General features: G+C 44.9%; 2 protein-coding genes across 6 annotated transcripts in view; both read right to left on the bottom strand.

Annotated features, from left to right (window-relative positions):
- The window catches only part of LOC309356735 (cell surface hyaluronidase CEMIP2-like), a 100,164-nt gene that overhangs the window by 20,028 nt on the left and 53,269 nt on the right, over window positions 1-26,867 (bottom strand). For all 3 annotated transcript variants that reach the window (XM_081888388.1, XM_081888386.1, XM_081888387.1), the window contains 3 exons: window positions 24,780-24,995; window positions 16,336-16,544; window positions 900-1,082 (listed from right to left, as the gene is read on the bottom strand). In XM_081888388.1, the coding sequence (XP_081744514.1) occupies window positions 900-1,082; window positions 16,336-16,544; window positions 24,780-24,995 (608 nt within the window). The remainder of the gene's footprint in view (window positions 1-899; window positions 1,083-16,335; window positions 16,545-24,779; window positions 24,996-26,867) is intronic.
- CEMIP (cell migration inducing hyaluronidase 1) overlaps window positions 1-26,867 on the bottom strand; it is a 167,154-nt gene that overhangs the window by 107,841 nt on the left and 32,446 nt on the right. The window lies entirely within an intron of this gene.

Genomic DNA, 26,867 nt, shown 5'->3' with positions numbered 1-26,867 from the left:
TATATATGAAAAACGTGATCTTCTGTTACATTTTAGCAGGGACAAGAATGAGCTCCCAGCCTACACAAAATAGGAGCATGCATGGCTTTTAATGTCTTGAGTCTGTCGATTGCTCTGGGCTTCCAGTGCACAGCGGGGATTTCTCTGCTATAGATTCTCCACCAATGCAAATGGAGAAGACTGCCCATGCAGGAGTTCCTGACACACAGGCCCCTGAAAGTGATGCGGGGCAATAGGGCACACAAGTTTGCCTGTGAACCATGGCCCATTGGTGGTAGAGATTGACCTGATACATCTTTGCTCTTTAGGGAAGGGCGATGGCTCAGGGGTGGAACTTGTGCTGTGTATGCAAAAGGTTCCCTGGCAACTCCAGGTAGGACTGGCAGAGTTATCTGAAGGAGCGTCTCCATCCCCATCGTTCCACCCAGACACTGAGGTCCAGCTCTGAGGGCCTTCTGGCGGTTCCCTCACTGCAAGAAGCCAAGTTACAGGGAACCAGGCAGAGGGCCTTCTCGGTAGTGGCGCCCGCCCTGTAGAATGCCCTCCCATCAGATGTCAAAGAGAACAACAACTACCAGACTTTTAGAAGACATCTGAAGGCAGCCCTGTTTAGGGAAGCTTTTAATGTTTGATGTATTACAGTATTTTAATATTTTTCTGGAAGCCGCCCAGAGTTGCTGGGGAAACCTAGCCAGATGGGCGGGGTATAAATAATAAATTATTATTATATCTGAAACCATGGAGAGGACCAACAGGCTGACTCAGTATAAGGCAGGTTATGTTCTTTTCTTTATGTTTTCTCAGATGACAGGGATTAGGTGCATGCAATACAGGTTTTTGCAACTCACTGGCAGCACTAACAGCAAAGGAAAAGGTGCCGGGTAGACAGGATCACTCACCCTGATGTCCTGTCAAAATAAAAGAGCCGTTCATCAGTCCCATTCAACACACTATGGTGGGATGAGGCCGCCTGGTAGCGCATGACGCTGTGCGCTCTCCCCGTCTGCCGCTGGTAAATGTCCCCCACAACAGTGAACGCTGTTCCCTTTGGGTAACACAAAGCAACATGGAGCCAGTCTCCCCTGATGGCAAAAGAAAACAAGGTTGAACATGAACATGTACACCAGAGAAAACGTTTCTCATTTTTCAAGAAACTGGCTCCAAGCTGAGAGATCTATCTTCAAGGGGGGTGGGGTGGACCATGAATGTGCCTTGCAATCCCCAACCCAGCCCTTTCTCTCACACGCCATGAAAGATTCACATCTGCTGCTGGTTATTATTACTGGACTGGCAGAACATCCAGGGAAGCTGAAAGGAAAAGGCTCCTTTGGTTCTTCAGGCGCCTGGATTAGGCCTCAGACAGTTGCCTCAGGACTGCTATGCAATGACTGGCATCTCATAAATTGTGACGAGCAAATAGATTTGTTATGAGAACTGAGCGTCTGGGAGCATCGGGAAAGAGGCCTTAGCTCAGGGGTAGATCATCTGCTTTGAATACAGGTAGAGCTGGGAGAGGAGCCTGTCTTGAAACCCTGAAGAAAATCTGTGCATCAGGGTAGACAATACTGAGCTGCAGTCTGACGCAGTAGAAGGCAGCTTCCTATGTTCCTAAGCCTCCAATAGATATTCCCTCCACCTACCATGAAAGAAGGTGGCAGGTGGGAGGGTGGTGAATTCAGTTTAGTGGGCCTGTGAAACTTCCTATCAACTGAGATTAGACAGGTATCCTCCTTGCTGAAGTTCAGGTACATGGCTAACAATTTCTTGTACAAGCAAGCATTTAAAGGCAGTGTTCGGTTTTATAATTTTTTTCCTGGGGCTTTTTTTTTATGCACACGGACATCGTTTTGGAGAATTCACCAGGCATGGCGTCATCCATAAAATATTGTGCCATAAGCCTTTTTGCTCTTGTTAGGACCATCTGAAAGCTCTGTGGTTTAAGTAAAAGGCATATGATTTGGATAAAAGCTCACAAAACACTGGAACAAAATGTACGGTGGTGAATTTGTCATGGCACTCTTCATGGTTAGCATTCAAATAGGCCTCAGTTCAATTTACCACGAAGCCACAAGTGGTTTCAAACGTCACCTTCCCCATTCATATATAAACTCCTGTCTCCCAAAATGGCAGCCATCTTTCTGATGACAGCCATACAAGGAGAGACAGAGAAGGTCAACCTTGAGGCCCTACACTCCTGTTCATCCTCTCTGTATTAGTTTCAGCATCACCATGGCTACACGGGCAAGCAAGGTGTAAACCCTATATTAGGCCAGGGCCAACAACCAAGCAATTAAAGGAAACAGCTCAGAGAAAATTCAAAACAGTGAAACCTTCCCAACAAATTTCTTCCTGGAATTCATGCAACCTGAAGAAGTCTTGCCAGAAAGAACATGTTCTGGCCTGGTCACAATGTTTTTTAAAAAAACACACAAACCAAGATCACTTGGGTAGTTTCTTGACCCATATTCCATTTTCAAAAACTGACTCACTGATGTTATGTGTGCATTCTGGTTTACAGGGACAGAGAGGGAAATGTCTCATTGTTGTTTTGCCTTAATGATACATTCTTCTCCCAAAATTTGTATGTTTCACCAATTGTCTCTTTGGAGAATCTGTATTTTTTGGTATATGGTCCTATTTTGGTGCTCCTATTTTGACTTTGGGGAAAATGTTTTTAAAACGTTGTGAGTGGCTGGGTTTAGACTGACAGCTTGCTGTAATGATGGCCCTGAATTGCAGATGTACATGTGTGTACATCCCTGTTCACATTTAGGCAATCAAAAAAGACTCACATGTGCATTGCAATAAATATATATTCATTCAAGTGCCCCTTAGTGGGGGACACTACCACCCCCACCCCCGGGTTTAGTGTCCCTATTCTGGGGCATTATGGGAAAACAAAATGGAGGTTAACCAACTCAGCCACCCAGCATGGAAACTCCAGGGCAAGTGTCTTACATCTGCCTTGCTGAAGTGAGGCTTAAGTTTTTTGTTATTTATTCAATTTATTAGTTGCTTGCTACATATACATCATACGTTTAAATCACATTCCCCAAAAATAATACCGGGAACTCTAGTTTGTTAAGGGTACTGGGAAATGTAGCTCTGTGTAGGGTAAACATCTGTGGGCAACTGTTGTGGTGCCAGCATTGTCCAGCCCGGAGACCTTCTGCATTAGATGGATGGGTCTCAGTGCTTCTCCACTTTTAATTATCCACAGTGCTCCCAATGTACGTAGCACTGCTTCAAGGCACCGTGGAACATTTAAACAGTTTCAAGTTGCCTGGCACCTGCTGCAATATTGCTACCATCCACCGACCCTGCCCAACAACATTCAGAGCCACCAGGAGCAGAGAGTGCTTTGCTGAGGGCTTTCTGAAACCTACAGCTGGCCTTGTCACCATCTCTGTCTCTGCGTACTAGATGAAATATTGCTGCATCTAATGGAAAATTTGCTCTTTTGTAAGCCTCCCTTGTATTAATTTTTGTTAAAAACAACAACAACACAGCAGGAAAAGCAGCAAATCTTAGTAAGAGACTGCCGGAATTCAAATAAACAAAGGGAGGGGGGCATGATTTCTTCAACATGTAGCACAAAGTCATCTTACCTCTACCCTATACTTTCTTTGCCAAAATATCCATTATTGTGGGGTCATTCTCTGTGCATATTTGGGCTTCTTCTTCTTCCTTTTTCATTTTCTATTTTTTGTTTTTTGTACACCACCACTTACTATTTCTAAAATTGGTCATGAAAAACAGACCCTTGAAAGCAAACTGGATTTTCAAAGTCACTCCCCCCTCTTCTGTCCCCATCAAAATCACACACACACACCCGCCCCCGGTCAGTTAACTCACTTTGGCCAAACAGCTTATAATAATTGCAATGGAAAATGTGTCCAGAGATTCTTCACTCAGCTGTTGTTATACCCCACTCTTCCACGTTCTGTACAGATTCTATTTTTATTTAACACTTCTCCTTCAAATGGCAACATCCAAAATGTTGTAATGCTGCAAAGCTACTGCCAAATTCCCTGAACTTGAGAACGTTACGGTAGTCCTAGCTTCAGGAACTCAGTGAGCTGAAGATAACGGAACTCAGGAAAAAAAGCCTTTCTTATAACAACAAGGGAATGGAATGGAATGGAGTCATTCTCCAAAAGAAAGAAAAGAACAGAGCAGTTGCGTCTGCAAATTTCTCCATTTGCAGTAAATTCACAACCGAAATGGCTTTTTAAAAAACGAACAAATACCTAGAGGGCACTGTTTGATGTAAGCTGCAATGGACAACAGAAGGTCTATGAATCTGAATTTGGTTTCCAAAGCCGAGAACAACTTGTCCTTAATTCTTTCTCCCTTGTAAAATATGATAGATCTGTTGACCTACTACGCAGGATGATGGGAAACCCAGGAATCAAACAGATCACGAAGGCCTGACTGGCGCTTCCCCTGCTGCTCATGCAACCTAAATTCATGTTTTGTACTCTTTGTGTTTCCAAACTCATATTCGTTTGCCTCCATTTGTTTGAAAACAGAGATGCCAGTAAATCAGGACTGGGAGTTGTTAGGAGACCCCTAGTCGCAGAGTTACAATTCGCAGAGTGGTTTAACAATCCATCCCTATTCTCAAGGAACTTGGGAATTGCAGCTACCTCTGTACAGGGGGTGGCGCTGTGGGTTAAACCACAGAGCCTAGGACTTGCCGATCGGAAGGTCAGCGATTTGAATCCCCGCGACTGGGTGAGCTCCCGTTGCTCGGTCCCTGCTCCTGCCAACCTAGCAGTTCGAAAGCACATCAAAGTGCAAGTAGATAAATAGGTACCGCCCCAGCGGGAAGGTAAACGGCATCTCCGTGCGCTGCTCTGGTTTGCCAGAAGCGGCTTAGTCATGCTGGCCACATGACCTGGAAGTTGTACACCGGCTCCCTTGGCCAATAAAGCGAGATGAGCGCCGCAACCCCAGAGTCGGTCACGACTGGACCTAATGGTCAGGGGTCCCTTTACCTTCCCTTTACAGGGGGAAAGGGATGTTCTAACAAGTCTCAGAACCTCTAGCAAACTGGAGGAAACCTAAGTAGTGCAATACTGTAATTGGGAGGCAACCCTCAGACAGTAGACTGCATGAGGTATCCACAGCACTTCCAAAGGAAAACTTAATAATAATAATAATAATAATAATAATAATAATAATATACTGGGAACTGGGCAGAAAATTGCCAATAATCAAGAGGATTTATCCAGGAGTATGTGACAAGATTGCCAGGGTTTTCTCCCCTACTTGCTTCATTCCTACACAACAGTCACAAACTGACTGTCTGACTAATAAAAGGCTTTCCGCATCACATTTCCATGGCCAGAAAAGCCTTACCACCAAGATGTCTGCCTGAATGGCGGCTGTTAAAGGCACATGAGCACGGCCAGAAGTTTTTAAAGAAAGGTGGCAAACCATATTAGTAATCAAGAGAAGGATTGTCTGTTTAAGTTGATGGTGCGTCCACTGAAATGAAACTAAACGTAAGTAGAAATCAAGCAAAAGATAAGGAAATACATCTGTTTACTGTCTGTTCTAGCAATATGGTTCAGTTCACTTGACCATCAGGGTTTTATTTTCTTTGGCTTTTTATTATCAGAAATATATTTGCTTCTCTGCCTCCCATTCCAAATATTTGCCTTTGAAGAAGCAAGGCTGAATATTAACCACTGCAAAGTTACCAAATAGCACAGCAACATGAAACATCTCCAAAAGTGGTGTTAAACTTTAAAAAAAAAATTCCAGTGACTAGAATTTCAACTCTACAGATTCTCTCCCGCCATCACTGCCATCCAACAATCCAAACAGTGTGCTTCAGATAATATAATATAATATTATATATATATATATATATATATATATATATATATATATATATATATGCAGGTTTTGGTGTCCTCGGGTGTCTTCCCGTGTAAAAGTTGGGGTGTCTAGGCGACGTTTCGACGAGGTCTCACTCGTCATCTTCAGGCTGGTGCTTTCGGCTTCTTGTTACTGGAACAGAGCAGGATCTCAGTGTTTGAGTTCCTATAAATACTGTTGAGGGGGTGTGGTGTATAGCCTCCAATGTTCTGGGCAGAGAGGAAAACTTGGGAACTTAGCCTGGGAACTTCCTCTCTGCCCAGAACATTGGAGGCTATACACCACACCCCCTCAACAGTATTTATAGGAACTCAAACACTGAGATCCTGCTCTGTTCCAGTAACAAGAAGCCGAAAGCACCAGCCTGAAGATGACGAGTGAGACCTCGTCGAAACGTCGCCTAGACACCCCAACTTTTACACGGGAAGACACCCGAGGACACCAAAACCTGCATTCCTGTACCCGTGAAAATCTACGAAAGCAAATATATATATATATATATATATATATATATATATATATATATATATATATATATATATCTGTTTACATCCTCCTGGTAATGATTGACAAGTTAGACCTAGTGGCTGTTTTGTCGTGTCTCTTTTTAATTGCAGTGTTGACATTTGCAGGGTTTGGCATGCCTGAGTGAAACACACACACACACCTGGTGTAATGCTAAAAAGAAAAGCTCTCTTTGGAAGGAAGCACAAAAAGGTTGCAACAGTCAAGAGCAGTGATGCTCAAGGATTTCATCATGGCATTTTAAAGCAAACCAACCCAACTTCCCAAAGCAACTCATGAACTGGAATGCAGGTGTCCTTGAGTCCTTGCTTCAAAAACCATGCCAAACATGCATAGGAAAAATATATGCATATTTCAGGATAAAAATCAAATGCAAACAAAAATGTGCATTTTGTGAGAGGGAGATATGTTTAAAATCATGCAAATCTCTATCTGGTGAGGGGGTTTTTAATGGCAAGTTGATACAAAAATGGGATGGAATGGATTGATGAATACATGTAAAATCAACATGCACCAGAAATAGACTGGTCCATCTGCATCCCTAAGAAGGAGACAGACCCAACCATAGGTTCCTCGGAAGTTTGCTGACAGCAGTATGAGAACCAAGAATTGCTTATGGTATGAATGCTTGGGTAAGTCCCCCATACTATGGACTTCTAAAGGTTTCATACTGGTTGAACTTGGATTTCTTTCCCTGAGAGAGGAAGGATCCTCTCTAGAGAGAATGCTGGAAAATATCAGGTCCAGATTTTTGGCAGGAACTCACACTGCATTCAGTTTAGCAAAGGGTGCATAGAATTTTCAGGTGGGGAAAGTCCTAAATGATTGGGAATGACTGTCATGCCAATCTAATGAATTTATACAGAGAGAATAGGTACAGAGTTGCCTAATGGTCTTGTGGTGGTGGCTGTTCAAATGGAATTGGGCTAATTATTTACTCACTTCAAAATTTGGTAACCTGGTCCTGCTGAATTTGAGGACCCTCCAGTTCATCCTATCTGGACAACTACTTCAAAGCCCAGCCAATGACAATAGGGAAAAGAGAAAGCACAGTACCTAGCACAAGCACAGGACACTTGCTCCACAACATCTCTCATACTTTCTTTCTTTCTTTTTGTGTCCACCTCTAGCCAATATAGACGTGGGTGGTGCTGTGGGTTAAACCACAGAGCCTAGGACTTGCCAATCAGAAGGTTGGTGGTTCGAATCCCCCCAACAGGGTGAGCTCCCGTTGCTCGGTCCCTGCTCCTGCCAACCTAGCAGTTCGAAAGCACATCAAAGTGCAAGTAGATAAATAAGCACCGCTCCAGCGGGAAGGTAAACGGCGTTTCCGTGCACTGCTCTGGTTCGCCAGAAGCGGCTTAGTCATGCTGGCCACATGACCTGGAATCTGTACGCCGGCTCCCTCGGCCAATAAAGCAAGATGAGCGCCACAACCCCAGAGTCGGTCATGACTGGACCTAATGGTCAGGGGTCCCTTTACTTTTACCTTTAGCCGATATAGAAATCATTGCTGCTGTTCACATCTGCTGTCAAGAATACTGCTGCCCAGCCTACCACAATATATTATTTTGAGGCAATAAGGGAGATCAGCAGCTGATGTGCCCTTTCCCAAACTGACCTCTATCCCCACTCCAATGGGGAAACTACCAGAAGTGAAAGGGGAAGGATTCACTTTGAGATATCAATTAAATGTAAGAATCAGCCCTAAGGGTCCACATTTTGTATAGGCAATTACAGATGCAATAGGCACATGTTGGCGATACAACAGATTGTAGCCCAGTAATGGAGCTTCTGCTTTGCAGGCAGAAGGTTCCAGGTCCAATCCCTGACTTCTCCAGTTCGGAACAGGAGACATCCAGGTCTAGAACCCTTGAGAGCTGCAGCCGGTCAGTGAAGACCAGAGATGAGGTAGCTTTCACATCCATTAAGGACTGTCTTTCTTCACGGGCAACCTTCCAGAGGCAACCAATGGGCAGAGCAAAGAACATGACTCATTGTTCTGTAGGCTATGCTGCAGAGGTTTCTTTCTACAATATAAACACCCCACATCCCTCCAGGAAACCAAGAGACATTATCGAGTTCAAGAGCACTTGCAAAAGCACTTCAAGAGGGTGTGGAGTGGGGCTGGGCCCAGGGGTGAGTCCTGAGTGCCAGACATGGAAGCCTGCATTTGAAATCCAAGTCTAAAGTCTCTCTCTACTGACCTTGATGGACCACTTTTCTGACTTGGTATATAAGGGAGTTTCCTATGTTCCTAAGCAATAGGGTGTCTCCACCGCTAAACCTCTCGGTTGCATCCTTTGCCATTGCTTCCCCAGCAGCTAGGAAAAGCAAGTCTGTTAATTCAATGGAAGGGGCCAAGCAAAGGGCTTTCAGAAAGAACTTTGGTGTGGGTCATTTTAGGTGGAACCATCAGCTGAAACACTAATTGGAATCCTAATTGCAGAGCGCATCAAAGCACTCAGCTGCTGGTAGTTCTTAAGCTTGCCAAGAGGTTTTTCTGCCCTCCCATCCTCGTCCTCCTCCTCATTTACCCCTCCCCTACCAACTGTAAACACAGAGATGATTGCTCACGAGCCGGGGTGGAGAGAAATAAAATAATTATAGGAGCCGGGCATGTTTGCTGCAGGCTTGTTCAAGCCTGGTCTATTATCATCTCTTTCCCCCTGGAACACATCACTGGCAAGGAATTTAATCACTGCATGATTAACAGCTTAGAGAGCAAGAAAGAATAACACTTTAAAAGGAGGGTGTGATCAACAGAGGCGAGCGGGACACATGTTCACGAAGGCTGAGCAAGCAGTAGCATTGGCAAAGGCAGAATGAGGCATTCAGCAGATGTGCATGGGTTCGGGGAACGTGCCCCAGACCACAGCTTCTTCCTGCAAATGCCAGGCCCGAGCTGTGGGCAGAGGTTGATTTAAGCACCGGCCTTTCCACCCAGCACTTCAAATGGCATCTACCAAGCAGCCACCCACTCTGCTCTCAGATGCTTACCTGGGTCCACATCATCAGCTCAGAGGTTTCTTTTGGAGAACTGTAGTATGGCCTTGGTGTAAAGGTAAAGGTAAAGGGACCCCTGACCATTAGGTCCAGTCGTGGCCGACTCTGGGGTTGCAGCGCTCATCTCGCTTTATTGGCCAAGGGAGCCGGTGTACAGCTTCCGGGTCATGTGGTCAGCATGACTAAGCCGCTTCTGGAGAATCAGAGCAGCGCACGGAAACGCCGTTTACCTTCCCGCCAGAGTGGTACCTATTTATCTACTTGCACCCGGAGGTGCTTTTGAACTGCTAGGTTGGCAGGAGCAGGGACCGAGCAACAGGAGCTCACCCCGTCGCAGGGATTCAAACTGCCGACCTTCTGATCGGCAAGCCCTAGGCTCTGTGGTTTAGACCACAGCGCCACCCGTGTCCCATGTACCCTGAGCCAAAAACATGCAAAATTCTCATCAGGGTTTCCCAAACTGGGGTCTCCAGCTGTTATTGGACTACAACTCCCATCATCCCTAGCAAGCAGGACCAGTGGACAGGAATGATGGGAAATGTAGTCAAAACACAGCTGGAGACCCAAGTTTGGGAAAGCCTACCCTAATTCAACGAAATAAGTTACACTCCCAAGCAAAGCTAAACTTCTGTGTCTGTCTATAAAACTGAAATTCGCCTCCTCTGTTTGCTACTGTTGCCTTCAAACTCTTCAAACACTCCTAAGTGCTGTGCCAGAAATCCCCCCTGCATTTCCCATCCACTTGCAACCATTCTCCGGCAACTGACCCTAAAGAAAACGGAAAACTATCAACGAGGAGAGAATATCTTGGTGTCTGCAGGAATGTCCTTTCGTTTTACAAATCCATTCTGCAGTTCTCCCAGATACTTCAGACCAAAAGCCAGGAGGAGACAAAATGAGGTAATGCCTCCCATGGGATTTTTCCAGGTCAGGAAGTGTGGGCAGCTATTGAAGGTTGCAGAGTACTGGAGAAATCTTTACCGGAAAGAAACACATATATATCTCTTATCTCCAAACCATAAAATCATCTCAAAACCGCACACTGACCCACATTATAAAGAAACTCCCAAGCACCCTGAGAACGAGGCAGGAAAAATGAAGCTTCTTTCACAGAGGGGAAAAAGCACTTGCAAGAAACTGGAGAGCAGATCTCTGCACAGCACTAGAATATATGCCAACACAATCAGCCCACATAGGAAACTGAATGGGGGGTGTGGAGGCTGAGAGATTCATAAGCTGTCCTACTGCAACCTTAGCAAGTTGATGGCCAAGGCAAGATTTGAACTGGTGGCATGAGTCATAGGTCTGCACTAGATCTTCAAGGATTCTCACCCTCTCTTCTTCCTCCTCTATTTCCCATAATGCCCAGCCTAAAAAAAAAACAGTCAGGTGAGGACTGAGCATGTTCATGGGGCATGGAATGAATGGTCCATTGGCAGCACCCTTAACAAACCACAGTTCCCAGGGTTCTTTGGGGGAAAGTCATGACAGTTTAAAGTGGCATAACACTGCTTTAAAATGTATAGTGCAGATGGGACCGGTGAGGGTAAAAAAGGAGCTGCCATTTTTAGCAGGACCCCAAGAGCAGTAGAGCATCAACTTACAGTGGTACCTCGGGTTACATACGCTTCAGGTTACATACGCTTCAGGTTACAGACTCCGCTAACCCAGAAATATTGCTTCAGGTTAAGAACTTTGCTGCAGGGTGAGAACAGAAATTGTGCTCCAGTGGCACGGCAGCAGCAGGAGGCCCCATTAGCTAATGTGGTGCTTCAGGTTAAGAACAGTTTCAGGTTAAGTACGGACCTCCGGAACAAATTAAGTACGTAGCCAGAGGTACCACTGTAGTATGCAGGTTCAATCCTCAGTATCTGAGAAAGATTCCCTGCCTAACATCCCAGACAGATGCTGCCACTCAGTGCAGACAACACTAGTCTAGATGGACCAATGGTCAGACTCTGTATTAGACAGCTCCCTATGTTCCTATATCTCCTTTTCCAGCCTCAGCCACTATTTCTAGGTTACACTCCTTGCCAAACTCGCCCTGAGGAGTCCCACCTCCTGAGGCCAAGCCAATAAATCTTAAGCAAAGAATTTTAATATGTGCATTCCTTCCAATCTTATGTTAAACATTCCAGCACTTCATATGGCCAGAGTTTTAGGCTGAACAGCCAATTACAGCCTCTTTTTTGGCCTTTTGTTCTGCTCAGTTAATTTTAATCTCAACCGACTTGCAACGAACCAGCTCAGATAAGCTTCTTACAAGGATCTCTGGTTAATGTTGCTATTGTTGGTTCAAGATAGAGTATGAGCCTGCAAACTTTACTGCACTTGACTTCACTGCCAGTTACACTGTGGGAGGAGGGGGGGAAGAAAACTTATGAGGGTTTAAGATAAGAATCAATAGGGGCAGACACTCAGATCTGCCCACATTATCTGCAGCCTTCTCTCGGTCCCAAGTTAAGAGGCAGGAGCTGCTAACTTTTCCAGAGAGAAACCATGGCTTCTTTGAACCTTAGATATGAAACGTGCAAAGTCCATTTACAGATTTAGTCCATATATCAAGCTCAAGCTCCATGGTGTCTCCACATCACCTGGCTTGTGCTAGTTACAGCAGATATTCACTTATCAGGGAAGAAAAGCAGTGAACTCCAGCACACCCCTGGAGTGGAGGAAGAGGCAAGATCCAATCTGGTCTGGTTCAGATGTAATGCTGAACCAAAGATAGGGAACATCAGGCCCAGTGGGCCCCAGGCTTCTCTACTGGGCTCTCAAGACTTTCAATAAGTGGCCTTGGGCTGCCCCATCCCTCCTTCTAACCTACTTCACATGTGAGAAAGGCTAAAATGGGGGAAAGAACTACATATGATGCCTTGGAGGATGGGTGGGGTAAAAACAAAATAAGTAAGGCATAGAACAGGCTTCCTCAACCTCAGCCCTCCAGATGTTTTTGGTCTACAACTCCCATGATCCCTAGCTAGCAGGACAACTGGTCAGGGATGATGGGAATTGTAGTCTCAAAACATCTGGAGGGCCGAGGCATAGAATCATAGAGCTGGAAGGGAACCCAAGGGTCATGTAGTCCAATGCAGGAATCTCAACTAAAGCATCCATGATATCGTCAGTAGTGTAGATGAGATCCATGCTAAATAAAGACCCAAAGCTTTACTGAACCAGCCGTGCCCCATTAAACATGCCTAGACTTCTTAGTAAATATTGGAGCGTTTTTGGAGCCCAGTTAACAGCACCACAAAACAGTCCACAAAAACGGCAAACACAATCCACCACTCCGGTTCTCTTGATGTTTTAAATGTGTGTGTCTTTCAGCCTGCAAATAAAGCACCGATGGGCCAATTTACTCAAAGTGGGAGATGTTATTCAATTTCACCGCTTTTCAAGCAAGTAAAGGCAAAAGACCGGTGTGCAGGCAGTAGCTTGTTACACCAAGTCCCTACACCTTGGGTTCATTCCATGCCCATATTTCCACCCACTGCCAGCTGTACCTATCCCTCCTCCTCCTCCTCAATCTCTCCTTTTGACAGTCTCCTCTTAACAAGTTTAATGTCTTTCGTGAACATAGGTGTGTTGGGGTGTTTTGTTTGGTTGTGGTTTTCCTTTTGCAAATGGCCATTCCACGTAAGCCAATTCCTTTGAGCAATTCTCCCTACCTGCAATTTTGGTCCTTACGTGATGCGTGCATGAAAGAGAAGGGAAAAGAGTACGCTAAGCATGAAGTTGGCCTGCAAAGAGAAAGAATCCATTGTGCAAAGATCATAGGCCTCTGGACTTGGAAGGACTTTACACATGTAGTCAACGCAGGCAAAGAACAAGGACCTCAATCAGTTCTACAGGAGACTGACTTTTCTTCTGAGCAATTAAAATTCCAATCAGCCCTCTGTGTTCTTCTGCCAAATATCATCAGACTGTCCCCCTTTCTCCTCCAGCCCTACCATGGAACAGTATCAAGAAGTTTTGAATTGCACAAAGGTTACTACTGCGTGTCATTATCTCAAACTTATCACCACTCATGGTGCTTCCATACATCTTATTCTGTTCTGAACAATCCCTGTGATAACTCTTGGTGGAGGTGAGGCAAGGAACCACAAATCCCCCACCCCAGAGTTTAAATCATTAAATCTTTTATATGTTTTGGGGATTTTTAGTTTAGAGAAAAGGCAACTAAGAGGCGACAGAACGGAATACATTTATGCATGGTGCGGGGAGAGTTTTCCTCCCTCTCTCGTAACGCAAGGACTCGGGGACATCCAACAAAGTTGAACATTGGAAGATTGAGGACAGACAAAAGAAAGAACTTATTCGCACACTTAAACTGTGGAACTCATTGCCACAAGAAGCAGTGATGGTCACCAATTTGGGATTAGGCAAATTCAGGGAGGATAAAGCAACCAGCGACTACTAACCCTGATGACTATTTTCACTGTGCTGCTTTCCCCAGGAGAACTCGCTCTTTAATGCTCTGTATCGGAACAAACAGCAATTCTGGTTTTCCACAGAATTGTTTTCAGTGGTAAAGAACAGGTTTTTGCAGGGAACAAACGCCGGGGCAAGAACACAAAGAAGAAGAAGTTCTCAGCTTTAATTAATAATAATTTAAAGCGCGGACCTGTACCGAGAAACGTGGCACAAAAGGAAGGCTGGATGATCCCATAGGTGAAAACAAACACACTGGATAAAAGCTTATCTGGTTAATAAAGCAAACACCTTCCAAAACAGAAAGGCTTATGATTCCTACAATTCCTGACCATTGACTATACTGATTGGGGCTGATGAGAGCCGGAATTCATTATCATTATCAACAGGTTCCCCATCCTTGGTATACAGAGTTCTGATCATTAGTGTGTTGAGTTAGCACTATACCTTCAAAGCATATTCTTTCCCCTCAAAGAATTCTGGGCACTGTAGTTCCAAAATCACTTACTGAGTTATAATCCCAGAAACCCTTGGCAAACTACAGTGCCCAGAATTCTTTGAGGGGGCCAGGATGTGCTTTGAATGTGCTTTAAAAATATAGTGAGTACGTAACCAAAGCTGTTCCTCTGAAAAATCCACCTCTTCCTACTCATTCCTGGGGGTTTTTCCAGCCAGAACTCAGTTCTGACACCTCTCAGGTGGGCGCCATTGCCATTATAAGAGAACATGGTGAATTCTGGCACCTCTTTTCCTAGAAAAACAGTAACGATTCTGCCCTTCCATTACTTCTGGTGGATTCTTGGCATTCTAGCTTCAAGAGAGGAGTTAACCACGCAAGTCTTGAGTGTCAATATTACAGATTACAGTACCTCAGGAACAGTCTAAATCCCCGGCGATAAATTCTTTATTCCCCCATGAGCTTCTCTTAGCCAATGTCAAATACGTATTCCAGAAACATGACTTCTGCCTCTCTGAAACATCAGCATCCCCCGCTATCTCCGTCCACTGGGGTAAAAATAACTTAATTATGCTATCAAGCTGTGCTTAGCAAGACCAGGAGACTGACATTAAGAGTGTCAATCACGTTGTCTCCTCATTTTGCACCATATGCATTTTGCACATTCTTTCCTGCGTCAAAAAAGCCACGGGTGTTATCAGGGTTAATCATCAGCCTTATTGTTTGTACAGTTTCCCCCATCAACTTAAAAAAAAATGGGAGACCTACTAAAGAAGGTACGACCTGTCTAGTCTTGCTGACATCTGCAAACATTTACTTCCTGATTCTAAAAGTAACTGCAACGTGTCATTTTTTATATATAAAAAAGAACAGGTCAGTTGCTAACATGAGAGCTTTGCGTAGACACATTCATTGATTCAACAAATGACTACCATTCCATAACAACGCACACAAACTGGTATTCGGTGCAGAATACAACTGATTTCTAGTCTTTAAGGGCTTATGCAAAACTTCAAAACCTTAACTTCTTTTTATATCCGCTGCTTTTAACTTTTCGATTCTGCAAAACCAGTTGGGATGGTTCAGTCAGAAGGGCATGAGACTCTTAATCTCAGGGTCTTGGGTTTGAACCCCACGTTGGGTAAAAGATTCCTGCATTGGAAGTCCCTGTAACCTCACTTCTCGCAGTTTGAAAACCAGCAGAAGAGCCTCAGAGGAGGACCTCAGTGCATACAGAACAGACAAACAATTTTCCAAATATACAGCAGACACAGACATATGGACTGATAAGACACAACTGCACTCATTTGTTGGGCTGTTGTTTTTTAGAATTCCAGAGCCATGTCAGGAAAGAGGCTGTTAGTGAGTGTGTGTACACACGCACAAATATCCTTCCTAGCCTTTTTTGTAACAGAAAACAGCAGAGAAAAATATGGGATCTGGGCCTCCCTTCTTGTTGCACTCAAACTTATTACTCTTCCAGACCGCTGTCTATCAGTTCTGAATTATTTCAGTAGGGAGGGTCCCGGTGTTTTGTTTTTCAGGTTTATATAACAGGGGGGAAATGAAATAGCAATTGCAGTGTTTAGACTACTGGGAAAATGCAAGGCTGCATAGGCAATCTTCATAATCACTGCTGCCCTTTACAGAAAGAGGGAGAGGTGGGATATAAATCACAAGCGGAGCAGCTAGTGTAAACTAATGAGAATGAACAGCATGCCAGGGATCTGCTGGATTTAATCTTGAGGCTGGAATGCCAACAGTAACTTGAATCTCTTCCCAAAAAAAACCTTACTGAAAGGGGAAACAACACGGCACATCAGAGAGATGGCAGCGAAAGTTAAAAACAGAGGCATAGCTTCTTTGCTGGTCTTTTGTTAATGTCATTTTTAGAAGCCTTAAGTAGGCCAACTTTTCCAAAAGTTTGAAGAAGAAAAGTCAGCAGGAACCTGGAACAGCTTTTAAAAACAGAAACCCTAGCAAACACCACAGAGCTCATCGCGCCGCACATTTTCCATCAATGGTACCTATTGAAGTTGACCGGGTAAAGGATGACATCTTCTGGTGCTCTGCCATCCCATTGGATAATATAGCTTTGCTCCAGCATCACCACAGGCTGGTACTGTTGGTACGGCACCCCTCTGTTCACACCATGTAGCCTCAGAGGATGGAAATGGTATGCGGCTCTGGCAATTGATAAGGTCAGATTCTCAGGACGCCTGGCTTGAATATAGAGCTGAAAGAGAAAGCGGGAAGAGACCTGTGTTACAGCCAATCAAGCTCAGCTTTCACACATGCATTCAATCAGCAGCATGCCCCTTTGAAGACTTTTGCCAGCAAAGGGCTCTGGGCATCCAGAGCTGTAGCCAATGGACCACTTCCAACATAAATAGTGCATCAGCGACGCAAATAGCATTCTGAAGGGTTATTTCTCGAGAGAGAAAATAATCACAGGCAATAGAGATTGTCCCAAAAATGGGAATCACTTAAGCTCAGTTGGTAGAGCATGAGACTCTTCACCTCAGGTTAGTGGATTCAAGCCCTACATTGGGCAAAATATTCCCATACTGCAGGGGGTTGGACAATATGATCCTCGTGGTCACTTCCAACTCTGATTCCCCAATGGGAAAACAAGAGAATGGGCAGTGAAATGCTACTTGGAAAACAAAAACAAAGCCACGTAAGGTGCCAAAGAAAAATGTGGCCCCTGCAAAATGAGCCAGGATACATTAGCAAAGTTTGGGGGCTGCAGGGAGTGGGAAGAAGGTAGATCATGATCAACTGGTTGGCCTTTGGTTCACCAAGGATTTCTGTTCCCAATTGTTCAAGAATAGCAACAAGAGGGACTTTTCAGCCACTGAGAAGAAGTCTTCTTATCCTTAGTGCTGACTGGAGCCAATCAAAGTGAAAGGAGGTGAGGATTGGCTCCTAGGGTCATTCTGGAGAAGGCTTGTGGGAGAGCACTGAAGAGCTGTTCTGTATGCTAAGCGTTTAAAGTAAAGGTAAAGGGACCCCTGACTATTAGGTCCAGTCGTGGCCGACTCTGGGGTTGTGGTACTCATCTCGCTTTATTGGCCGAGGGAGCCGGCGTACAGCTTCTGGGTCATGTGACCAGCATGACTAAGCCACTTCTGGCGAACCAGAGCAGCATACGGAAATGCCGTTTACCTTCCCGCCGGAGCGTTACCTATTTATCTACTTGCACTTTGATGTGCTTTCAAACTGCTAGGTTGGCAGAAGCAGGGACCGAACAACGGGAGCTCACCCCAGCGTGGGGATTCAAACCGCTGACCCTCTGATTGGCAAGTCCTAGGCTCTGTGGTTTTTAACTCACAGAACCACCCGTGTCCCTATGCTAAGCGTTTAGGAACATTGAAAACACAAGGTGCTTCTGTTTCAAGAGAATGGGGTGTAAGTTTTGTTACGTCAAACGGAATGCCAAGGAAAACACAGCTCAAGTCACTCCAAAAGAAGATAACAAAGCACTCCAAATCACTTGCCCATGTATGTGCACAGAGGGGGGAAAGCCCCGATTCAACTGGAGGAGGCACGCAGAGATCTGCTCTAAGCATTGCAATGCATCCCTAATCATTATTGTTCTAGAATTGTAAGCTTGCTGTATAAACTTAGAAGGTTTATAATCTTAGAAGGGGGCAGTGGCTGTGAGAGGGCATGGCTGTGATAATCAAGAAGGGATCCTGAATTAGCCACTACACTACATATGACAACATACAGGTCTGAGCAAGTTCACACTGGGAGAGACGTTCCATAAGATATTTATCCCCAATATATGCTAACAAACGGCATTTATGGTAGTTCTGCATTACATGCTATGCTTCACACGAGAGAAAGAGACTAGCAATTGCTGTTTCTCTGACAAGGCTGCAGCGAGTGTTACAAAAAGAGAGAGAGGGGGGAGAAAGAGAGAGGGGGAAGCTTTGCGGTTAGTTAGAAATATTTCTAGACTGACTGCACTTCTAACTGCAGCCAATGCATGCACAATTTCAAGGATTATAATCAAGACCATTTCTCACTTTCCTATAGCTAAGCAGTCAACATCGAGTCCTGCATATTCATTCTTTTACTATGTAGTTTGGAATGACTGACAAGTCCTTTCTTGTAATGCAACTATGATTAAGAAATGGTAGCATGCAGGTGAATGCAAAGATAACCTGACTGCAGGCTGGTGACCAATGACACCCCACCCCCCAAAAAATACCTGGTTTAAAAATGTAGGGTAGTATTCAGCTAAAGTTTACTTAGAGTAGGCCTACAGAATTTTATTGACCTGCACATTTTCTGGCCTTCTGCCAACGCTTTTAATATAGGACTACTAGATGACAACAGGGAGATTTCTTATTGATGCAGGACGGCTTAGGGGGTGGGAGAGGTTATCCCACCTTTTTGGCCCAAAGATTCTGAATGAAACTCACACTATAAGCTAACACAACCAACAAGGTATAGCTAATGATTGATAACGGTGAAATAAAATAGGAAAAGAAACGAAACACCACAAAATAGGGCAGGAATATAAAATAATGCTAGTGATAAGGAGAGGCTTTAAAAAGGATTAGACAAATTCTGGTGGATCGTGCGGAACTAGCAAAACTGACCTACAAGATTGGTAACCAGGAAGAAACAAAGTTCCAAAGAGACTGGAGTAAATTTGTGGATTATAAGTAATAACTGTAGAAACGTGAAGACGTTAGCAGGACTGAAATAAATCTTATGACGTGGACTGGATATTATTAAGGAAGTGTGGAAAGGGGATTGAAGTAAGAAAACCTGCTGAAGGGAGGGAGGGAAGTCAGTGCTCAGTAGGGCATTGAGAAAGAAAGTGGATAGGTGATTATGGAACATTATTGTATTTTGTTTGTTTATGTGAAATGAAAAAACTAAGAAAAAGCATATTTTAAAAAATAAATAAATTAGATTAGGCTAGCCTTGATAGCTATGCTCTGCCTCCACGGTTGAAGGCAGCAATGCTTCTGAACACCAGTTGCTAGAAACCACAGGAGGGGAGAAGGCTCTTGTGCTTTAATGTGACCTGATCCAGCAAGTTCTTCTTATGTTTATCGTATGTTATTCATAGTGTACAGCAGTGGTTTTCAACCAGTGTGCCGTGGCACCCTGGGGTGCCTTGAATGGTGGTCAGAGGCGCTGTGGGCAACAATGGTCTCTGTCCTTCTTTCCTTTCTTCCTTCCTCCTCTGCCCTCTCATGTCTCTGTCTCCCAAAGGCTTGCACAGCTGTTTATTGCAGCAGCATTGGCTATAAGCTCCGCAGGTGAATGGTGCCTCTGGGAAGCACTTCTCTTTGGGGAGCGGGGAGTGGGTGAGCAGCTCAGAGACCAGGGGTGGCAGCAGCAGCTACCCAAAGGAAGAAGCAGAGGAGGAGGAGGAGGAGTTTGGACTTGATATCCCGCCTTTCACTCCCCTCAAGGAGTCTCAAAGCGGCTAACAATCTTCTTTCCCTTCCTTCCCCCACAACAAACATTCTAAGGTGAGTGAGGCTGAGAGACCTCAGAGAAGTGTGACTAGTCCAAGGTCACCCAGCAGCTGCATGTGGAGGAGCGGAGACGCGAACCCGGTTCACCAGATTACGAGTCCACCGCTCTTAACCACTACACCACCCTGGCTCTCTAGGATTCCCAAGGAGAGGAGAGGAGGCTGAGGGAACCCTCCACAAGGGAGGGTATTCAGAAAAGGGTGAGAGGCTGCCAGCTCTGCAGGCAAGGGAGACATAACTAGGCTGCTGAGCCCCACAGGGGTGCCGCAGAAAGAATGTGGTTGGTCAAGGGAGCCGCAGACTCAAAAAGGTTGAAAACCTCCCTTCCCCTCCTTCCCTAATACATGTGCACACAGAACATACATGTACGTTTGGACTCAACTCAAGAATCAGCATAAAAATGATCAAAACACACATTTACTAAAAGGGGATTTCACCTGTCTGTACTGCCAAATGAATACAGGGTCTTGTCTCCTGAATCCAAAAACAGGAGGGGAAAGAAAAGCAGATTTGGTCATGGAGTTTCCAAAGATCAAAGGGAAGCAAAGGGTTTCACAGTCCTCCGTGATTGGAACTAGTCCTTTTTATGCCTTTCAGAGCAAAAATTCAGAGCGTGCACACAACACCAGCCTGTTTAAGCAAGACGGATGCTGCCTTTAGCTTCTGAAAGTTGATGGCATTTTGAAAGCTAAAATTTGTGCTCCGTTTCAAAGCAAATACCTCTCCCTGCGCTCGTGCCAAATTCTTATGCCTTCCCTTCAGTCCAGGCAAGTCCTGAACTAAATTCCCCACAGCTTAGACGCTGATTGGATGGGAAACTCCAGTAAAGAAGGGACAGGTCCCAGAGAAAATGACTGTTTGTTCTTGCCTTACACAGCCAAGGAAAGTTCTTAGGACGGAAAAAGGGTCTCACTGCATGGAGTGCCATAATGCGCTTGTAAAAATAGACCAAAAAAAGAAGAGAGAGAAAGAAAAAGGGGGGAAAGAGCTTATCTTGTTTACAGTTCAGAATTTTTATGCAGCACCAAGTAGCTAGATGCAGAGCCATTGCCCATGTGAAGGGTGGAGCTGTGGCTCTCTGGTATGGAACATGTTTTGCACACAGAAGGAACTGGGCTCAAGCCTAGGCATACTCAAGTAAGGGTGGGCGGATATGTCAATTTCAGTTTCTCATTTTTTACAATCATAAGTTCAGTTCTCCACATTTCCACATTGGTTTGCAATTTTCAGTTCATGAAAATTCATCAGCATTTTTGTGCGAATGGCTTCCAAAAGTGATGTTTTTTATGCAGCTTGACCTGGTGTACATATTTATGAAAAGCTATTTCTCCAAATATAATGCATTTCTGAACGTTATTCTTCCTAATATATGCATTCTTTTGCACACTTTATCCTAGTATAGAGGGTTGGGGGGAGTTGTGTTTTTGTATGCATTATTTGGTTCAAAAACTGCATTGCAACATCTAGAGAGCTGTGCATTTCAAATGATGGGTTTGTTCTGATTTATGTATTGTTTTGAAAAGTGGAACTTCTTTTTAAATGACACCTGAATCAAGTTTCCCCCACATTCCTCAGGTTGGGATGGGAATTGCCAAAATGCAGCATTCAACATGGCCTTTTCATGCCTGAGATGTCTATTTTCAGGACCCACACTATTTTTTTCTAATTGCATTTTCATATTTTTTAAAAAAAACAACCTGTTATTAATGTTGCATTTTAAATAGTAGTAACCTACCCAGGGATCTTAGTAGAGTGAAGGAGGTGATACATTAAAATATCATCATCATCATCATCCCTGTCCATGAGATTGCTACTCATCAGTGTAAATATGGGGACAAGCTTGCACATGATGGGTTTCCAACATAGACATCAAACTCTGTGTGTCCCTTATGTACAGTGCCACATATACTGAATGTTGGTGTCTGTTTCACCACGTTGGATACCTCAGGAACTAATTCCTAGGGGCCAAGGTCCCTTTGGCCCCCAAATAACATATTTGAGAGGGCCGGGCCACCGCAAAGTTGTTGGGCATTGCCATTCAAGTGGTATTTGTGCACCATGTCTTGTGATCAATTATGTGGGGTGGGGCTTACCTGCTCTCCCCCCCCCCCCATATTTTACACAGCGAGCAGTCCCGGTGGATTCTTTTGCCAGGTACGCAGGGCAAAATAGACACAGAGGATGAGATACAAGAAGCATCCAAAATCAGGGCCTATCCACGCTTTACATTTAGTAAAGTACCATACTACTTTAAAAAGTTGTGGATTCTGCCACAGAATCTTGGGAACTGTAGTTTGTTAAGGCTGCTTGGAGAAGACCCCTGTTCCCTTCACAGAGCTACAGTTCCCCGAGTGGTTTAACCTTCAACCCCTCTTCCTAGGAAATGGTTTCAAATGGTAGTGCAGATGCGGCTTAAGAAGCACAGTGGCAGCTCTTACATTGCTCCTGACAGATTCATGAAAGCTGGGGTGGGGGGGCAGAAAATGGGTCTGGGTCTGGCTCCTTTGCAGTAGATCATTAAAGGCTTCTGGCTCACAACTGTCTACCAACAACAGTTAAATGCTTTTCCCCCTACCCCTGAATTAGGTTGCTCAAAAGGATTGCTACTCAAGCAGAATTGGATACATGGGTCACAGACTTCTTCGTCTCCTTCTCATGCACAGCTGTGGTTCAAATTATTTCTTAAAAGAATAAATAATAAGAGTGGAGAAGCCCAAATTTCAACGAAACTGCAGAACATAGAGAGGGGAGGTTTAACTGTTCCCTCCCCAGCTGTGGTTCTAGAAAAAAACAAACCCTGGTGGTGCAACTAGTGTTAGAAAGCTCCCATTAGCACCCATGAGAGTTTTCTTCTTCTTTCATATATATTCATTTAATCTGGGGTGGGGACACCTGTGGTCCTCCAGATGTTATTGGGCTCCATCACTCCTCATCAGCGTGGCTAATCTGGAGGGACACAGGCTCCTCATCCCTAATGTCAGGCTTCCTGAAGCTCGGCCCTCCAGATGTTTTTGTCCTACAACTCCCATGATCCCTAGCTAGCAGGGCCAGTGGGCAGGGATGATGGGAAATGTAGTCTCAAAACATCTGATGGGCCGAGTTTGAGGAAGCCTGCCTAATGTAGTGTAACCTGCAGCTTGACCCGTAATCATGCATTGACTATGTTCCCAATCAAAATGCTTCAGCCATGGCAGGTAAAATGTAAAAAATGAAACTACTTTAATCCAAAAATGAAACTACATAGACGAAGATGTAGGGTGGCCTCAGGCCAATGAAGATGGCCAGAACATACATACATATATATATATATATATATATATATATATATATATATATATACTTTCGTAGATTTTCACGGGTACAGGAATGCAGGTTTTTGTGTCCTCGGGTGTCTTCCCGTGTAAAAGTTGGGGTGTCTAGGCGACGTTTCGACGAGGTCTCACTCGTCATCTTCAGGCTGGTGCTTTCGGCTTCTTGTTACTGGAACAGAGCAGGATCTCAGTGTTTGAGTTCCTATAAATACTGTTGAGGGGGTGTGGTGTATAGCCTCCAATGTTCTGGGCAGAGAGGAAGTTCCCAGGCTAGTGTGCCTTTTCTTCTTTTGTTCCTTAATTACTTGAGGGATATCTTGAGTGATTTCTTGAATCAAAAGAAGAAAAGGCACACTAGCCTGGGAACTTCCTCTCTGCCCAGAACATTGGAGGCTATACACCACACCCCCTCAACAGTATTTATAGGAACTCAAACACTGAGATCCTGCTCTGTTCCAGTAACAAGAAGCCGAAAGCACCAGCCTGAAGATGACGAGTGAGACCTCGTCGAAACGTCGCCTAGACACCCCAACTTTTACACGGGAAGACACCCGAGGACACCAAAACCTGCATATATATATATATATATATATCAGCTAAATTGACTTTTGGGGACAATAAACTATTCTTATTGACAGATTATCCCAGCACTGCATGCCAAGGGGAAAACTGCCCTGTAAATTATTCAGGGAAGGATATTAAGCAGATGCTAGCTGGATCTGCAGCCCAATGTCATGTTTTAAATTCCCTTGTGCAGCCAGGAATTCTCCTTGCTAATGAGAAAGTCCTGGAGAATGTTAATCATATATCTGAGGCTCTGAGAGACAACACACAACAACAACAACTCTCCCCCGCCCTGTTTTTGGCAGCTTTCGACACTCCTGCTTTCCAAACGCTCTTCTAATGCTAACCAGCAGAGCCATGCAAAAATGTGCAAGAAGTGAAGAATTGAGAAAAGGAAAACTTGGACAGGGCTGTAGGCAGATGTATTCATTTTCTCTCTGTTCTTCATTCTCTCTTCATCCAGCCATCCATCCATCACCCATTCATTTTCTCACACATATCTCCATAGAGGCCCCTCTCTTACCAGCTAGCTTTTCTCTCTGGGACTCCCCAGCCTCTGTTCATGCCAGCCTCTCTCCATTTCCTTCCTTCCTTCCTTAATTCATTCATCCATTCAGCAACACCCAAGCTTCCTTCTATCATCCCACTGAGAACATCTCTGCATAAGCATCAATGGTCCAGCCTTAAGGTAAAGGTAAAGGGACCCCTGACCATTAGGTCCAGTCGTGGCCGACTCTGGGGTTGTGGCACTCATCTCGCTTTATTGGCGAAGGGGGCCGGCATACAGCTTTTGGGTCATGTGGCCAGCATGACTAAGCCAGCATGGCGAACCAGAGCAACACACGAAAATGCCATTTACCTTCCCGCCGGAGCAGTACCTATTTATCTACTTGCATTTTGACGTGGTTACAAACTGCTAGTTGGCAGGAGCAGGGACCGAGCAACGGGAGCTCACCCCATCACGGGGATTCAAACCTCTGACCTTCTGATCAGCAAGTCCTAGGCTCTGTGGTTTAACTCACATTGCCACCCGCATTCTATCATCCCACTGAGAACATCTCTGCATAAGCATCAATGGTCCAGCCTTACCTGTGCATATTTTCCAGCGCAAATCATTCCGTTCCACCTTGGGACGATAAGGCAGCCTGGGTGACGAATCAGATAGTTGTCTGACCTGCCCACAAAGGTGCCTGGATAGCCTGTCACTGAACCATCCAAATCATGGAAAATCGAGACCTTATCACCATCATTATTATTGTCTCCAAACCACTGGCCTGGCCTGCCCAAGAACACTCTGAGCCCAACCTTTGGAGAAAGGCAGATAAGAACAGGGAGTCATTATTACTGCAGGAACTCTATTGCATTTCAGGCTATTCAGTGCTTATGTCCCAAGATTTCCATGGTGGAAATGACAGGACCCCGCCATAAGGGCTTTGTGGTTTATCAACTGCATAGCAGGCAGAAAATTCAACAAGTGCGGCCTTCCCATCACTGTATCTCTGCACTGGAAAGAATGCATCTGATGAATTTCCACCTGCTATGTAGTGGTACCTCAAGTTTCAAATGCCTCAGGTTACAAACTCAGCTAACCTGGAAGAGTTACCTTGAGTTGAGATCTTTGCCCCAGGATGAGAACGAAAATCGAGGCCCCATTAGCGAAAGCACGCCTCTAGTTAAGAACAGTTTCAGGTTAAGAACGGACCTCTGGAACGAATTAAGTTCATAACCAGAGGTACCACTATATAGCTCTTAAAGCAGGTTTGGGGGACCAGGGAGCCTGGATGTTGATGGATTTCAGTATCGGCCACCCCCAGCCAGTGTGGCCAATTCTTAGGGATGGTGGGAGTTGTGATCAAGCAACATTCAAAGGACCACTCATTCCCCAATGCTATTTTTAAAGAGTTATGTAACGGACAAAACATGGCAGTCTTGCACTGTTTGCTTGACAGTTTCCCACTTCAGGGTACTTAGGGTACTACCAAGGAGCTCCAAAAGACACAATAAGATTTGATCCTCACAACCACCATGCAAGCCGATTTAAGCTGAGAAAGCACCAACTTGGCCAAAGGCTACTCGGTGAGCTTTGTAGCAAAGGAGAAACTTGAACCCGGGTATCTGCAGCCCAAGCCCCATTGGGTGAGGAGTTTATGGCCATCTAGATGCTGTTAGACTCTAACACCCATCAGCACTAGCCAGTATGGCCAATAATCACAGGATAATGGGAGTTGTAGACCAACATCTCAAAAACCACAAGTTCGCCATCCCTAGTCTTGCCTAGCAGTGACTCTTCCCAGTTCCAGACAGGGTTCCTCACACATCTTTGTTGTAAATGCTGTGGATGCTGAAACCCTCTGTTGTATCTACAGAACCCCGCATCTAAATTGCTTCTTCATCGGCATCCTTGCACTCTGTGCTTCTATGCCCCCACCAAGCACCATAAAATGAAGCTGAGCAAGGGAACGCAAAACATGATTCCACCCCGACACATTCAGTTTCTCCAGATGTCTAGAGGAGAGCATGAGGAAGAGTGAGCCATCCTTGTGGTGAAGGGAAGTTCTGGTCCAAGTCAACTCAAGCCAAGTTTGTGATCTTCAAGAAGCAGCCTGCAAGAGGACAGCCTCTTGCACTTGCTCTGCACAGCTATCAAGCTCCACGTGGTTGCAGAAGGGCGCAACCAAATGAATTCCTCACCCTCCATTTGACCTTCAACGGGCAACGTTTAAACAAGTTGCAAAGTGTGTGATTCACTGAAAGGCAAGAGGCCAAAAGAACTTCCCTTCACCACAAGGAAGCAAGAAGAAGACACACCTAAACTTTACACACAAAAATTAGGAACCCTAATAATCAGTGCTGACCGTGCACTAGGAACATAAGTCAGGCACCTAAATGCTATGCAGGAATCTGCCTTACAACAAGTCCAACCAGTGGTGCCTCTAGCTCAGTGTTGTCCTCACCAATGTTCCTCAACTGTGGATGTTGCGTGACAACTTATATATCATGTCTGACCACTGGGCTAAATTGGCTGGGAATGATGGGAGTTGTAGTCCAACATAATCCAGGGAACCTCTGCCTGACAATGTACTCTGGACAACCCAGGTGCCAGAAAGACCCCCTCTCCCTTATACACCTGCCTGGAATTCAAAGATCTATGGATGCCCTCATGATGCCACAGTCCTC

The sequence above is a fragment of the Podarcis melisellensis genome, assembly GCF_964234715.1.
Source record: "Podarcis melisellensis genome assembly, chromosome: 14".
Classification (NCBI taxonomy): Eukaryota; Metazoa; Chordata; class Lepidosauria; order Squamata; family Lacertidae; genus Podarcis; species Podarcis melisellensis.
This window is presented reverse-complemented; position numbering and strand designations above follow the sequence as displayed.